Source organism: Schistocerca piceifrons, chromosome 1 (assembly GCF_021461385.2).
Source record: "Schistocerca piceifrons isolate TAMUIC-IGC-003096 chromosome 1, iqSchPice1.1, whole genome shotgun sequence".
Classification (NCBI taxonomy): domain Eukaryota; kingdom Metazoa; phylum Arthropoda; class Insecta; order Orthoptera; family Acrididae; genus Schistocerca; species Schistocerca piceifrons.
This window is the reverse complement of record NC_060138.1, coordinates 460,598,358-460,611,798: the sequence shown is the minus strand read 5'-3', so window position 1 is coordinate 460,611,798 and position 13,441 is coordinate 460,598,358. Positions and strand designations below refer to the sequence as shown.

Sequence of the window (13,441 nt, the reverse complement as noted above, 5' to 3'; positions counted from 1 at the left end):
TGGCCCCTCTGAACCTACCGATTCCATATTTGATGACAGCCCCAATAACATGCGAGCAGCACCATCGCGGAATGATGAACCGCAGTCTCGACAGTGAACAGTCTTGCTTCTGTCGAATCCCGACATGTGCTGACGGACGTTTCTCTTTCTTACACGTGGCATGACACGATCTTACAACCAACCAACATTCGAATGAGATATTTGAATGAGAAACCCACTATTTAATATCCCCCTACGTACACAATGATAATGCCAGCTACTACACTCGGTTGCGTGGAATTGCTAATTACTTGTATATGCAGAATTTGTACATTTCATGCTAATTTAATGAGTGTAAGATGCCACCTTCATGGTGTGACAATTTCAATCTCCAGTATTGTGCATGAGAAATTATAAGATTCCAACACTCGCTGCTAACAAAAAATATCTGTTTTTCCTTTATTGTATTTTCACTTCTTCACTCGTTAGTGGCTGCTCCATAGAGGTAAGAGCTTCTTAGCAATGGTACAGTCTAACACTTTGCAGCCGGAAGAATACTAAAATACAGAAATCATTTTAATATGTTCAAAAAGTTGACTTTTTTAAAAATCATTGAAAAGTTTCTTAAATTGATATTAAAAGCAATTAATACCACCTTAACACCATTTCTTCAAGTAACGATGTATTTGATAATTTGACTCATATGAAATTGAGAACATTTTTATTGGAAATCAGTAACCAGCCACAATTTTCTTTCAAATTACAATAAAATCATGAGATAGCTTACATGTTCTTTCTTGGTTAAAACTCCATGGTGAATATTTTTGCACATGTGTTCCCCTAAGTTAAAAAGAACTTAACTGTTTGAATTTTACATCGATTTTACACACTTACATCTGATAATTGTATTTAAAACAAGCAGATAAAACATAAGCTGCTGATGTACTTCTATGAGCTGGAGAGGAAAAATCTGTGCGAGGAGAATATAAGTCGCACTAGTGGAAGTTGAGTTTTTTGATGATGAAAGGCGGGGGGGGGGGGAGGGGGGGCTCGTAATGGAGTGAGTGGAACAGTATCTCATGGTGAGTGTAACGTAAGATGATTGTTGCTAGGAAAATGTGGGCTCTGGGGGGGGGGGGGGGTCACTGCATGTAATTCTAGGCCTCAGAACACCTAGAATATACAAAATACCGAGTGCGTGTAAGCAGTTTTACGTCTGTCAGACATCCCGTACTATTGAACAGCGCCGCGAAGACCCTGAAAGATGTTTCCGCCTACGCTCTCCCGAAAAACCAGCTGTAGCGGAACATGCTCTGAAAAGAGGACTCCGAATTTCATTCCACGAAACTTCTATTATTAAACGGACCAACGGCTTCACGGATAGCATGAGAAACGAAGCAATGGTGATAAAAATATTCTGTAATTGGGGAACTGAAGCGGGCGCGACGGGCGCCCCACCAAAACATTAACATTTATGGTGTGGGATCAAGCAACGGTGACGTCAATGGCAAAGACGTGGCTACATAGGCATGGCAGCAGCTTCCAGACTACAATCAACCAATTGACTGTGGCAGAGGAGATCTCTACCGAAAGCTCTTGAGTAATTAGCCACTTGACACGGTTTGAAACCTGAGAATATTTTATTAATGAATATCGTCGTGGGGCATGCATTCGTATATAAACCTAATGGGACTGTACGAGGTGATGTTACAAAAGGGTTTTAGTCGGTTTGAGAAAAATTATAGTTATTGATGCTTTGTTCAAGTCAGTGTAGTAATCAGGATAGATTTGTAGCAGACTGCAGGGATTTCCATGCAGAAAGTGCGTTCATTTAGATGTTGTGACAAGGATCGGGGTGCGTTTTTGTGAAGTATTTGTTTAAGAGATGTGCTGTAGTCAACATTCGCTGTCATTCTTCCTCAGGTGCTACATTAGTTACGTTACTGTGTTGATAAGAATACATATAATCGGTACTTGGCCGACCGGTGTGGCCGAGCAGTTCTAGGCGCTTCAGTCTGGAACAGCGCGACCGCTACGGTTGCAGATTCGAATCCTGCCTCGGTCATGGATGTGTGTGATGTCCTTAGCTTAGATAGGTTTAAGTAATCCTAAGTTCTAGGGGACTGATGACCTCAGATGTTAAGTCCCATAGTGCTCAGAGCCATTTGATTTCAATCCGGACTTTACAAGTGAATGTGAAATTTATTTTCAACCAAACATTTAAAATTTTTTTTGTATTAGGCATAATCAGTGTTTTTTTTATGTTTTCTCCTACACAGGAGCGAATGAGCATGTGAAAAGAATGAGAAACATGAAAACCACTGACGACGTGTAACACGAACAGATGAAATATGTTTGATTAAAAGCAAATTAAACATTCAGTTGCAAAAGACAGTTAATATTCATTCTTATCTAGTTATTCTTATCTAAACAATAAACATTACTGATTTGCTGTTATTGGAGTGGCTAGCTCGGTTTGTGTTTTATTGTGCAACTACTTAAATTTTGAATCAGTGGATGGGACAGAGATATCTGCACGTTCATAGACTTTCGAGTATAGAATAGTCGAAATGACTCATCAGAAATTGCGAAAATGCTCGAGAGAAAAAAATGGAAAGTGAGTATCTTCCTGAGGTTGTTGGGTAGAGGGAGGAGATAGCAAGGGGTGGAATTAGTGCCAATAAGACACTGAAATTCTTAGAGGACGTTATGGGCTGTGTTTCGTACACTTTGGTACGTATTTGGCAACAAACTCGTCCTTTTTTGCTGCATTAAGTATACTTGTGATACATTTTTGGCTATCAGTGTGTGAAATCTCAGTGGTGAGTCTCCGGGAAAGAAAAAAAAATGTATGGTATGTATGGAGGTGGAGCAGAGACTGTAGAGGGAGCGTGGATCAGTCAGGATTAAATTGCCTGAAATGTGGGTGATTATGAGAAGCAGTAAAATCTGTTTGCATGAAGTAAGGAGGGAAAGAAGATTAAAATTTAACATCCTATTAACGATGACGTCATTGGAGATGGAGAACAATCCCGGATTGGAGAAGGATTGGCAATCAAACCAGGGCTAGCTGGACAGGAAACTGAATGACTGTCTCTTGTATGCAAATCCATTGTCTTACCACTGTGCTACCTTGTCCAGTTTGCAGAAATGAGGTGATCTGGTGGATAATGAAGGGTGTTGGAACTTAAGCGCTTGGTTTCATTTATGTGTATCTATGGAATACCTGAAGGCATTTCATATGATGAGGCGGTAGTCTTGGATAACTATTTCGTGGGCGTTCGGAATGAGATAGATGTGGACATGTAGTGGTGTGAATAGAGTAGTGTGTATGACAGTATGTGGTAAATTTCACTCCGACGAAGGGTTCACATAATAAACCAATTTCTTTGTGCTGGGTTCTACAGCTGGTAGGAATTTGTCGATGGTTAAAACTACACGAGATCAGATGTGCACTAAATAGTCGTATTGTTTTAGCGTTGACCGACGACTTATCTCGAGACGACACTTACGGTGTGGTGGAGGAATGACCCATCCGATGGGAGGCGTCTGCACGGCGTTCGCGGCAGGTGCAAAGGCGACGGCGGCGGCAGCTGCATTGGAGACGATGCTGGCTGCAGCTGGCAGCGCCGCGGCCGGAGGCACTGCTGCACCGGCAGCTGCCCCACCGGCTGCGGGTGAGGACAGCGGCGCGGCCACGCCCAGGGCTCTGCCGAAGGCGGGCGGCACGGCGGGGGCTGTGGGCGCGGCGGGCGGCGCCTGCGCTGCGGGGGCTGGCGCGAGGCTGGGGGCGGAGCCGGGGGTGGAGGGCGGCCCGCCGCTCAGGTCCAGGTCCAGGTCGTGCTGGAACGCTATTACCTCCAGCGCCTCCTTCAGTGCGTTGCCCTGGCTGTCCATCGCAGCCTCCACCTCTGCCGGATCCGGCCTGCAAATCGGGATACGGATAATAGTTTTCATCGAAGATATGGGAGAAAATACAAAGTAGTTTAATGTGTTTTACAATCTGAGAATATAAGTATCGTTGGATGGGCTGATATGAGCTTAAATTGTGTTAAAACTACATGATAACCCACACACATGGAGAGAATAGTCGAAAATCCCCATGAAGCTTCAGACACATCTACCTGAAGCAGATTTTTCATTTCAAACATTCGCGCCCGTCTTTTACGTCGTTGGTAGCTTTTGGAATTGTACGTGGTCTAAGATATGTTTGCCTATATCTACATTCAAATTCGCAAGTGAACGGTACTTCTGTAACCACTGTCATATTCTCGGTTTTCTATTCCATTTACAAATGACATGCGGGGAGAACGACTGTCTATAAACATTGATAATTTCGCGGAACATATCTGGGAGGCAGTAATATGGATCGCACGCTCTCGGAATGTCAACTGTAAACCTCTTCGTGATATACAATGCCTCTCTTGCAGCGTCTGCCACTGCAGTTTGTTGGTATCTCCGTAACAGTCTCGTGCTTACTAAAGGATCACGGGACGAAATGAGTAGCTCTTCTAACAATCCAACCCGGTGACGGTCCCAGAATGATGAGTAGAACCCAAGAATAACTCTTACAGGTGTTTTGTAAGCTACTTCTTTAGTGGATAAATTATATTTCCTTAATAGTCTTCCGTATTATCTCAGTTTGGCTTATGATCTGCTTACATTAGTTTTATTTGATCATTCCAGTTTACGTGGACCCAAATGGCTGCTGATAGGTATCCTACAGTTCTTACTGTCTCCAGCAGTTTACTGTCAGCACTGCAATGGGTGTCTTCGGCTATTTATGTGCAATACGTTACATCCCCCCCCCCCCCCCCCATGGACCTTGCCGTTGGTGGGGAGGCTTGCGTGCCTCAACGATACAGATAGCCGTAGGTGCAACCAAAACGGAGGGGTATCTGTTGAGAGGCCAGGCAAACGTGTGGTTCCTGAAGAGGGGCAGCAGCCTTTTCAGTAGTTGCAGGGTCAACAGTCTGCATAATTGATTGATCTGACCTTGTAACACTAACCAAAACTGCCTTGCTGTTGTGGTACTGCAAACGGCAAGGGGAAACTACAGCTGTAATTTTTCCCGAGGGCATGCAGCTTTACTGTATGATTAAATGATGATGGCATCCTCTTGCGTAAAGTATTCCGGAGGTAAAATAGTCCCCCATTCGGATCTCCGGGCGGGGACTACTCAACAGGCAGTCGTTATCAGGAGAAAGAAAACTGTCGTTCTACGGATCGGAGCGTGGAATGTCAGATCCCTTAATTGGGCAAGTAGGTTAGAAAATTTGAAAAGGGAAATGGATAGGTTAAAGTTAGAATTAGTAAAGGGGGAATTAGTAAAGTTCGGTGGCAGGAGGAACAAGACTTTTGGTCAGGTGAATACAGTGTTATACATACAAAATCAAATAGGGGTAATGCAGGAGTAGGCTTAATAATAAATAAAAACATAGGAATGCGATTAAGCTACTACAAACAGCATAGTGAAGGCATTATTGTGGCCAAGATAGACACGAAGCCCACGCCTACTACACTAGTACAAGTTTATATGCCAACTAGCTCTGCAGATGATGAAGAAATCGATGTATGTATGATGAGATAAAAGAAATTGTTGAGGTAGTGAAGGGAGACAAAAATTTAATAGTCATGGGTGACTGGAATTCAGCAGTAGGAAAAGGAAGAGAAGGAAACGTAGTAGGAGAATATGGATTAGTGCTAAGAAATCAAAGAGGAAGCCGCCTGGTAGAATTTTGCACAGAGCATAACTTAATCATGGCTAACACTTGGTTCAAGAATCATGAAAGAAGGTTTTATACATGGAAGAACCCTGGATATACTAGAAGGTCTCAAATAGATTATATAATGATAAGACAGAGATTTAGGAACCAGGTTTTAAATTGTAAGACATTTCCAGGAGCAGATATGGACTCTGACCACATTCTATTGGTTATGAACTGTAGATTAAAACTGAAGAAACTGCAAAAAGGTGGGAATTTAAGGAGATGGGACCTGAATAAACTGAAAGAACCAGAGGTTGTACAGAGTTTCAGGGAGAGCATAAGGGAACAATTGACAGGAATGGGGGAAAGAAATACAGTAGAAGAAGAATGGGTAGCTTTGAGGGATAAAATAGTGAAGGAAGCAGATGATCAAGTAGGTAAAAAGACGAGGGCTAGTAGAAATCCTTGGGTAACAGAAGAGATACTGAATTTAATTTATGAAAAGAGAAAATACAAAAATGCAGAAAATGAAGCAGGCAAAAAGGAATACAAACGTCTCAAAAATGAGATCGACAGGAAGTGCAAAATGGCTAAGCAGGGATGGCTAGAGGACAAATGTAAGGATGTAGAGGCTTATCTCACGAGGGGTAAGATAGATACTGCCTACAGGAAAATTAAAGAGACCTTTGGAGAAAAGACAACCACTTGCATGAATATCAAGAACTCAGATGGAAACCCAGACAAAGAAGGGAAAGCAGACAGGTGGAAGGAGTATATGGAGGATCTATACAGGGGCGATGTTCTTGAGGACAATATTACGGAAATGGAAGAGGATATAGATGAAGATGAAATGGGCGATATGATACTGCGTGAAGAGTTTGACACAGCACTGAAAGACCTAAGTCGAATCAAGGCCCCGGGAGAAGGCAACATTCCATTAGAACTACTGACAGCCTTGGGAGAGCCAGTCCTGACAAAACTCTACCATCTGGTGAGCAAGATGTATGAGACAGGCGAAATTCCCTCATACTTCAAGAAGAATATAATAATTCCAATCCCAAAGAAAGCAGGTGTTGACAGATGTGAAAATTACCGAACTATCAGCTTAATAAGTCACAGCTGCAAAATACTAATGCGAATTCTTTACAGACGAATGGAAAAACTGTTAGCAGCCGACCTCGAGGCAGATCATTTTGGATTCCGCAGAAATGTTGGAACACGTGAGGCAATACTAACCCTATGACTTATCTTAGAAGAAAGATTAAGGAAAGGCAAACCTACGTTTCTAGCATTTGCAGACTTAGAGAAAGCTTTTGACAATGTTGATTGGAATACTCTCTTTCGAATTCTGAAGGTGGCAGGGGTAAAATACAGGTAGCGAAAGGCTATTTACAATTTGTACAGAAAGCAGATGGCAGTTATAAGAGTCGAGGGACATGAAAGGGAAGCAGTGTTTGGGAAGGGAGTGAGACAGGGTTGTAGCCTCTCCCCAATGCTATTCAATCTGTATATTGAGCAAGCAGTAAAGGAAACAAAAGAAAAGTTTGGAGTAGGCATTAAAATCCATGGACAATAAATAAAAACTTTGAGGTTCGCCGATGACATTGTAATTCTGTCAGAGACAGCAAAGGACTTGGAAGAGCAGTTGAACGGAATGGACAGTGTCTTGAAAGAAGGGTACAAGATGAACACCTACAAAAGCAAATCGAGGATGATGGAATGTAGTCGATTTAAGTCGGGTGATGCTGAGAGAACTGGATTAGGGAATGAGACACTTAAAGTAGTATAGGAGTTTTGCTGTTTGGGGAGCAAAATAACTGATGATGGTCGAAGTAGAGACGATATAAAATGTAGACTGACAATGGCAAGGAAAGCGTTTCTGAATAAGAGAAATTTGTTTACATCGAGTATAGATTTAAGTGTTAGGAAGTCGTTTCTGAAAGTATTTGTATGGAGTGTAGCCATGTATGGAAGTGAAACATGGACGATAAATAGTTTAGACAAGAAGAGAACAGAAGCTTTCGAAATGTGGTGCTATAGAAGAATGCTGAAGATTAGATGGGTAGATCACATAACTAACGAGTAGGTATTGAATAGAATTGGGAAGAAGAGGAGTTTGTGGCACAACTTGAAGAAGGGATCGGTTGGTAGGACATGTTCTGAGGCATCAAGGGATCACCAATGTAGTACTGGAGGGCAGCGTGGTGGGCAAAAATCGTAGAGGGAGACCAGGAGATGAATACACTAAGCAGATTCAGAAGGATGTAGGCTGCAGTAGGTACTGGGAGATGAAGAAGCTTGCACAGTATAGAGTAGCATGGAGAGCCGTATGGAACCAGTCTCAGGACTGAAGACCACAACAACAACAACGTTACATTTATTTGGGTTTAGGGTGAATTGCCAGTTCCTACTCCAATCTCTGCTCCTCCTCAGCTTTTCTTACATTTTTTGCTATCTTCTAGCGTTGAAACCGGCTATAGGCGAGGCCTGCTCACCGACATACTCGCACGGACTGTCTCGTACTCACGCCTCAGCAGTAGGCAACCGGCAGACTCAACGGCGAGTAACGTATGGCGCAGAGGTGAGGAGGGGAGGGAAGGAGGTATCGGAACATGGCAGCTCAGCATGAGAAACTGTTGTCAACGAGTCTGCCCCACGGCCGCTAACGTTAGTTCTAGGCAGATACATCACTGCTTTCGTGGCAAGTTTTTTCCCTAAGACTGTTGCATTAATGAGAAATGACAATGAAATGAGAGTTACATCTCTTCTAATTGATGAGACGGAGGACATGGTACAGCTAAGTACAAAAAAATAAGATTTGTCACGATTGATACTGCCTTGAAGAGAATGTCGTTTACGTACAAAGTCTAACTTACCTTGATATTGTGATTATTTTATTCCCATGTTAAGCTTAGGAACAATGGATGTCAATGAATATAACTTTTTTTGTTTTTCACTATGGCAGCAATTTATGGTACCGGCTTCTGAACACAGTTTCAAAGGTAAACTTTTAAGTTGAGCGCTGTCGGTGAGTTTTGTGCGTAGATTTCTTTCTTTTCGCTGCGGAAAAGATTGCATGCTCAATTATGTAGGTCCAAACATCGACGTGATCGTTGGCGGCAAACTTGTGAAGTCGTGGAAATGTGTGTCGAAGAAAATTTTTATGCTAGTCTACAGGATTTATTTTATTATGAAACTTGTCACACAACTGTCTGTCACATTGCAGATCTGTAAGTTGTAACTGTAGCTAAGCATTTTGCACTGACGTATTACAAATTGATACTGGTGTGTGTGACCCTCGCTCTGAAGTTCCTAACGTAGCCACAACGCTGCTTTTTATCGATTTTAAAAGAGCTACTTCCTACTTTAAGCACTGCGTCATCAAATATACAGGGTGTTTGGGTATAAATGGTTCAAATGGCTCTAAGCACTATGGGACTTAACATGTGAGGTCATCAGTCCCCTAAACATGAACTACTTAAACCTAACTAACCTAAGGACATCATACACATCCATGACCGAGGCAGGATTCGAAACTGCGACCGCAGTAGCACCGCGGTTTCGGACTGAAGCGCCTGGAACCGCTCGACCACAGCGACCGTCAGGTGTTTGGGGAGGAAAGGTCAATATTTTACACAGTGATAGAATAAGTAATTCTGAACAAAAAAAGTCATATGAACATAGGTCCGCAAATGCTTCGTTAGGGAAATATGGGTATTGAAAAGAACTTTAATTCTGCAAAATTGATGAGCACAACATTAACATACACGCAATACAACTGGCCGTAACGTGATTTTCTTGAAAACAATGTCACAGAGAAGTACAGTTATGCTGCAAATTTTTACATAATGTTCATTTCCTTTGCATTTAGTGCATAATGCATTACAACATGCATGTTACATGTATTCAGTTGAAAAAGGCGTAGGCTGGCTGGGGTGGCCGAGCGGTTCTAAGCGCTACAGTCTGGAACCGCACGACCGCTACTGTCGCAGGTTCGAATCCTACCTCGGACAAGGATGTGTGTGATGTCCTTAGGTTAGTTAGGTTTAAGTAGTTCTAAGTTCTAGGGGACTGATGAACTCAGAAGTTAAGTCCCATAATGCTCAGAGCCATTTGAACCATTTTGAAAAAAGCGTACCATGTCTTTTACAAATGGCTTTAACACTTATTGTACAGATGTTGTACAGTTCACAGAACAGGTTCGAATATCCCACCATGAACGTCAATGCACTTTTGCTGTCTAGTGATAACATGTTGTGTTGCTTGTTCAATTGCCTGTGTTTGGTTCCTAATCAATTCAACAGCGTCCATGCTGTGACGAAGCCGTTCATCGCGTGTATTTACCTTCAATTTGTGCACCTCTGATTTCATCCAACCCCATAAACAGAAATCTAACGGTGTAAGGCCAGGTGACCTTGGAGGCCAGTCAATAGTACCGCCACGGCCAATCCAGCGATTAGGATAGGTGCAGTTGAGATGGTCCCTCACACGTAAGGTAACATGTGGAGGGGCACCGTCATGTTGAAAGTACAGTCGTGGACAAAACGAGCGAGACCACTCGCCTTTTCGTTATGCTGATCCGCACAGCTTTGAAGTCTGCTACACAGCATAACAGGCAAGGCTACGAAGTGCTACCAACATACTATGCACAGGCGTGAAATTGAAAAATTATCCGAACTTTGTCAGACTGTTTTCAATCATATGTAAGACTATATTAACGCTGATTAGTGTGTTAAACACAACACGTAAATATAAACTATAAATGAAAGAAGAAACGCTAATTAGTTTAAACTGTACTAATGAAAATGAATTCCAGCTTATCGAGATAACTTCACTGTTTTAGTAAGACAAAGTACCCCACATCGTTAGGAATTAGCAAAATATTACGCGCATTCGGCCACGAAACGGTCTGCGTCATGGCTCAGACCAGTCACACTGGATTACCGTTGCTGAACTACCATGAAATTGTGCAAATATAGCAATGCGTTCAGATTCATAACGAAAGTCTGTTAAAAATCATTCATTGCCACACTTTAGTCAATTCAGTTATCGTCAGAATCGGAAAAAATAGGCAGCAACAAGTATGAAATTCTACAAGAGTTTCATATTGACATCCACAAGAATAAAGGTAGCAATAAAACGCACTGGGGGCGCGAGAATTTCTTAAAATGGTTTTACTGATAGTCTATCTGTCTCCGTCGAGATTATAACCGAAAATAAACCAGACCTTCCTTGCAGTAACAAATACCTTTCACTACGCTACTAGACAACCCAAGCAAACAGCCCTCTATTTTTACCCCAGACATGAATAAGCCGGCAATTTCACAATGAAAATGGCAAAATGATCTGCAGTTTCTGTTGCACAGAGCTTTCTGGACTCAAAAAAATGAATTTTCTATATTAATGTCACCGCTTATGTGACGATAATTTGGTATGTTTATCGAAATAACAAAATACTGTTATTAGCGAGTAAATTTAGTAGGATAATTCTGCACCACCCCAGGAAATAAACGGCGACATAGCTGCCAAACATATTCTACAATGTTTCGAATTCTCCATAAGACTCACCACAGCCAGAAAACGTTCATTAGCCGAAGTGTTTCTTAAGCTAGCTAGCAATGGGAATACTCTCACTTCTAAAACGCGGTGGCATTAATACTGGGATCTGAACTACCACGTGTATAGGGAAATGGATTTTATTTGCATTCCTGTAAAGATGATTTGGATCGAAAGCGTAGCTACGATTAGTATGCTGATGTATCGACTGCAACTATAACATTTCGAATAAAGAATAGGGTGAATTACTTATGTGGCGCTCATCTTCATTTAACTGTCGTAGCTATTTTCGTTCTTAGGATTTCGTCACCTAAATCGGTAAAAATGGAACCCTACTAGTCTCACTTTCTCGGTCGTCTATCTGTCTACCCAACCCTTGAAACCCGTTTACCTCGAGTACGGGCAGGCATAATAAGCGGAAATGTGTCGCACTTCCTGCGGTATACGGTCCCTTGGTGGTGTAAAAAAGTGAGCTTCTATGTCAACGCAGTCTAAAGATACGGCCGTTTATGTATGCGACGAAACTGCTTAGGTCATCAGACCCCTAGACCTAGAACTACTTAAACCCACCTAAGCTAAGGGCCTCACACACATCCATGCCCGAGGTAGGATTCCAACCTGTGACTGAAGCAGCCGCGCTGTTCGTGAGTGAAGCGCCTAGAACCGCTCGGCCACCGAACCCGCTGAAACCCTTTTCATCATTAACAGAATTTCGTTATGAATCTTCACGCATTGCTAAATTTGCACACTTTCATGGTAGTTCAGCAACGGTAATCCAGTGGGACTGGTCTGAACGATGACACAGACCGTTTCGTGGCCGAATGCGCGTAATATTTTGCTAATTCCTAACGATGTGGGGTACTTTGTCTTACTAAAACAGTTATCTCGATAAGCTGGAATTCATTTTCATTAGTACAGTTCATACTAATTAGCGTTTCTTCTTTCATTTATATTTTATATTTACGTGTTGTGTTGAACACACTAATCAGCGTTAATATAATCTTACACGTGATTGAAAACAGTCTGACAAAGTTCGGATAGTTTTTCAATTTCACGCCTGTGCATAGTATGTTGGTAGCACTTCGTCGCCTTGACTGTTATGCTGTATAGCAGACTTCAAAGCTGTGAGGATCAGCATAACGAAAAGGCCAGGGGTCTCGCTCGTTTTGTCCACGACTGTACATACCAGTTCACTTGGCTAAAGGAATACCTTCCAATAGTTCCACAAATGAATTTTCCAAAAAAGCAGGTACCTCCCTCCCGTCAGTCGCTGACTGATGATAAACGGACATATCAAAAGTTTACCGATCATGTTGCACCATTTATGGTAAAGCGAACTTGGAAATTGCTATCCACTGAAGCGTGCGTATTTTCCCATGGCCATAGTTGATTATTGCTTGTGTTGTTTATCCCATGTCGTGAAAACTGGGCTTCGTCAGTGAATAGTCTGTATGGAAGCAAATGACAATTCTCAATTACACAGTGACAGAGTTGAAGTCGCTGGACATTGTCGCCAACGTGGAATTTTTGGACACGCTGTATGTGAAATGGATGCAGGTTTTCCGCATATAATGTATCCCATACACGTGTCCGTGGGACATTTATACGCAGGGACATTCTTCGTATGCTCGTATCGGGACTTCGCTCAACACTTGCGATAATTTCTTCCTTTTCTTGCAAAGTTTGTTGACGTACATGCTCGGACGAAAAATGTCTTCTTGGAAGAGAGCCTGCTGCTCGCAAAGCGATAATCACTTTGTTAAACACCCTGCGATTAGGTAATCGTCGAGTCGGGAACTGCCTGTGGGATTCTTCTCTTGCAGCGATAGCACTACCGCCGCAGAAGTCATAAACATACATCATATCTGCGTATTCCCCGTTACTGTGGACGTGTGGCATTAGCAGCGCTTTTACGAACACCGTTAAGACCATATACTACACAGCTAACCGATCCGTGGCCGGCCGCTGTGGCCGAGCGGTTCTAGGCCCTTCAGTCCGGAACCACGCGGCTGCTACGGTCGCAGGTTCGAATCCTGCCTCGGCTTTGTGTGATGTCCTTAAGTTTAAATAGTTCTAAGTCTGGGGGACTAATGACCAGTCCCATAGTGCTTAGAGCCATTTGAACCATCTAACCGATTCGTCGCCGGTACACTAGACAATGCGGCTTACACGGCACAACTGCGAAACAGCGGATGGTT

General features: G+C 42.6%; 1 protein-coding gene across 1 annotated transcript in view; it reads right to left on the bottom strand.

Annotated features, from left to right (window-relative positions):
- Positions 1-13,441, bottom strand: part of LOC124736535 — a 264,204-nt gene that overhangs the window by 40,279 nt on the left and 210,484 nt on the right. Inside the window, exon 14 of the mRNA XM_047248575.1 lies at positions 3,492-3,904. Coding sequence (XP_047104531.1) covers positions 3,492-3,904 — 413 coding nt within the window. The remainder of the gene's footprint in view (positions 1-3,491; positions 3,905-13,441) is intronic.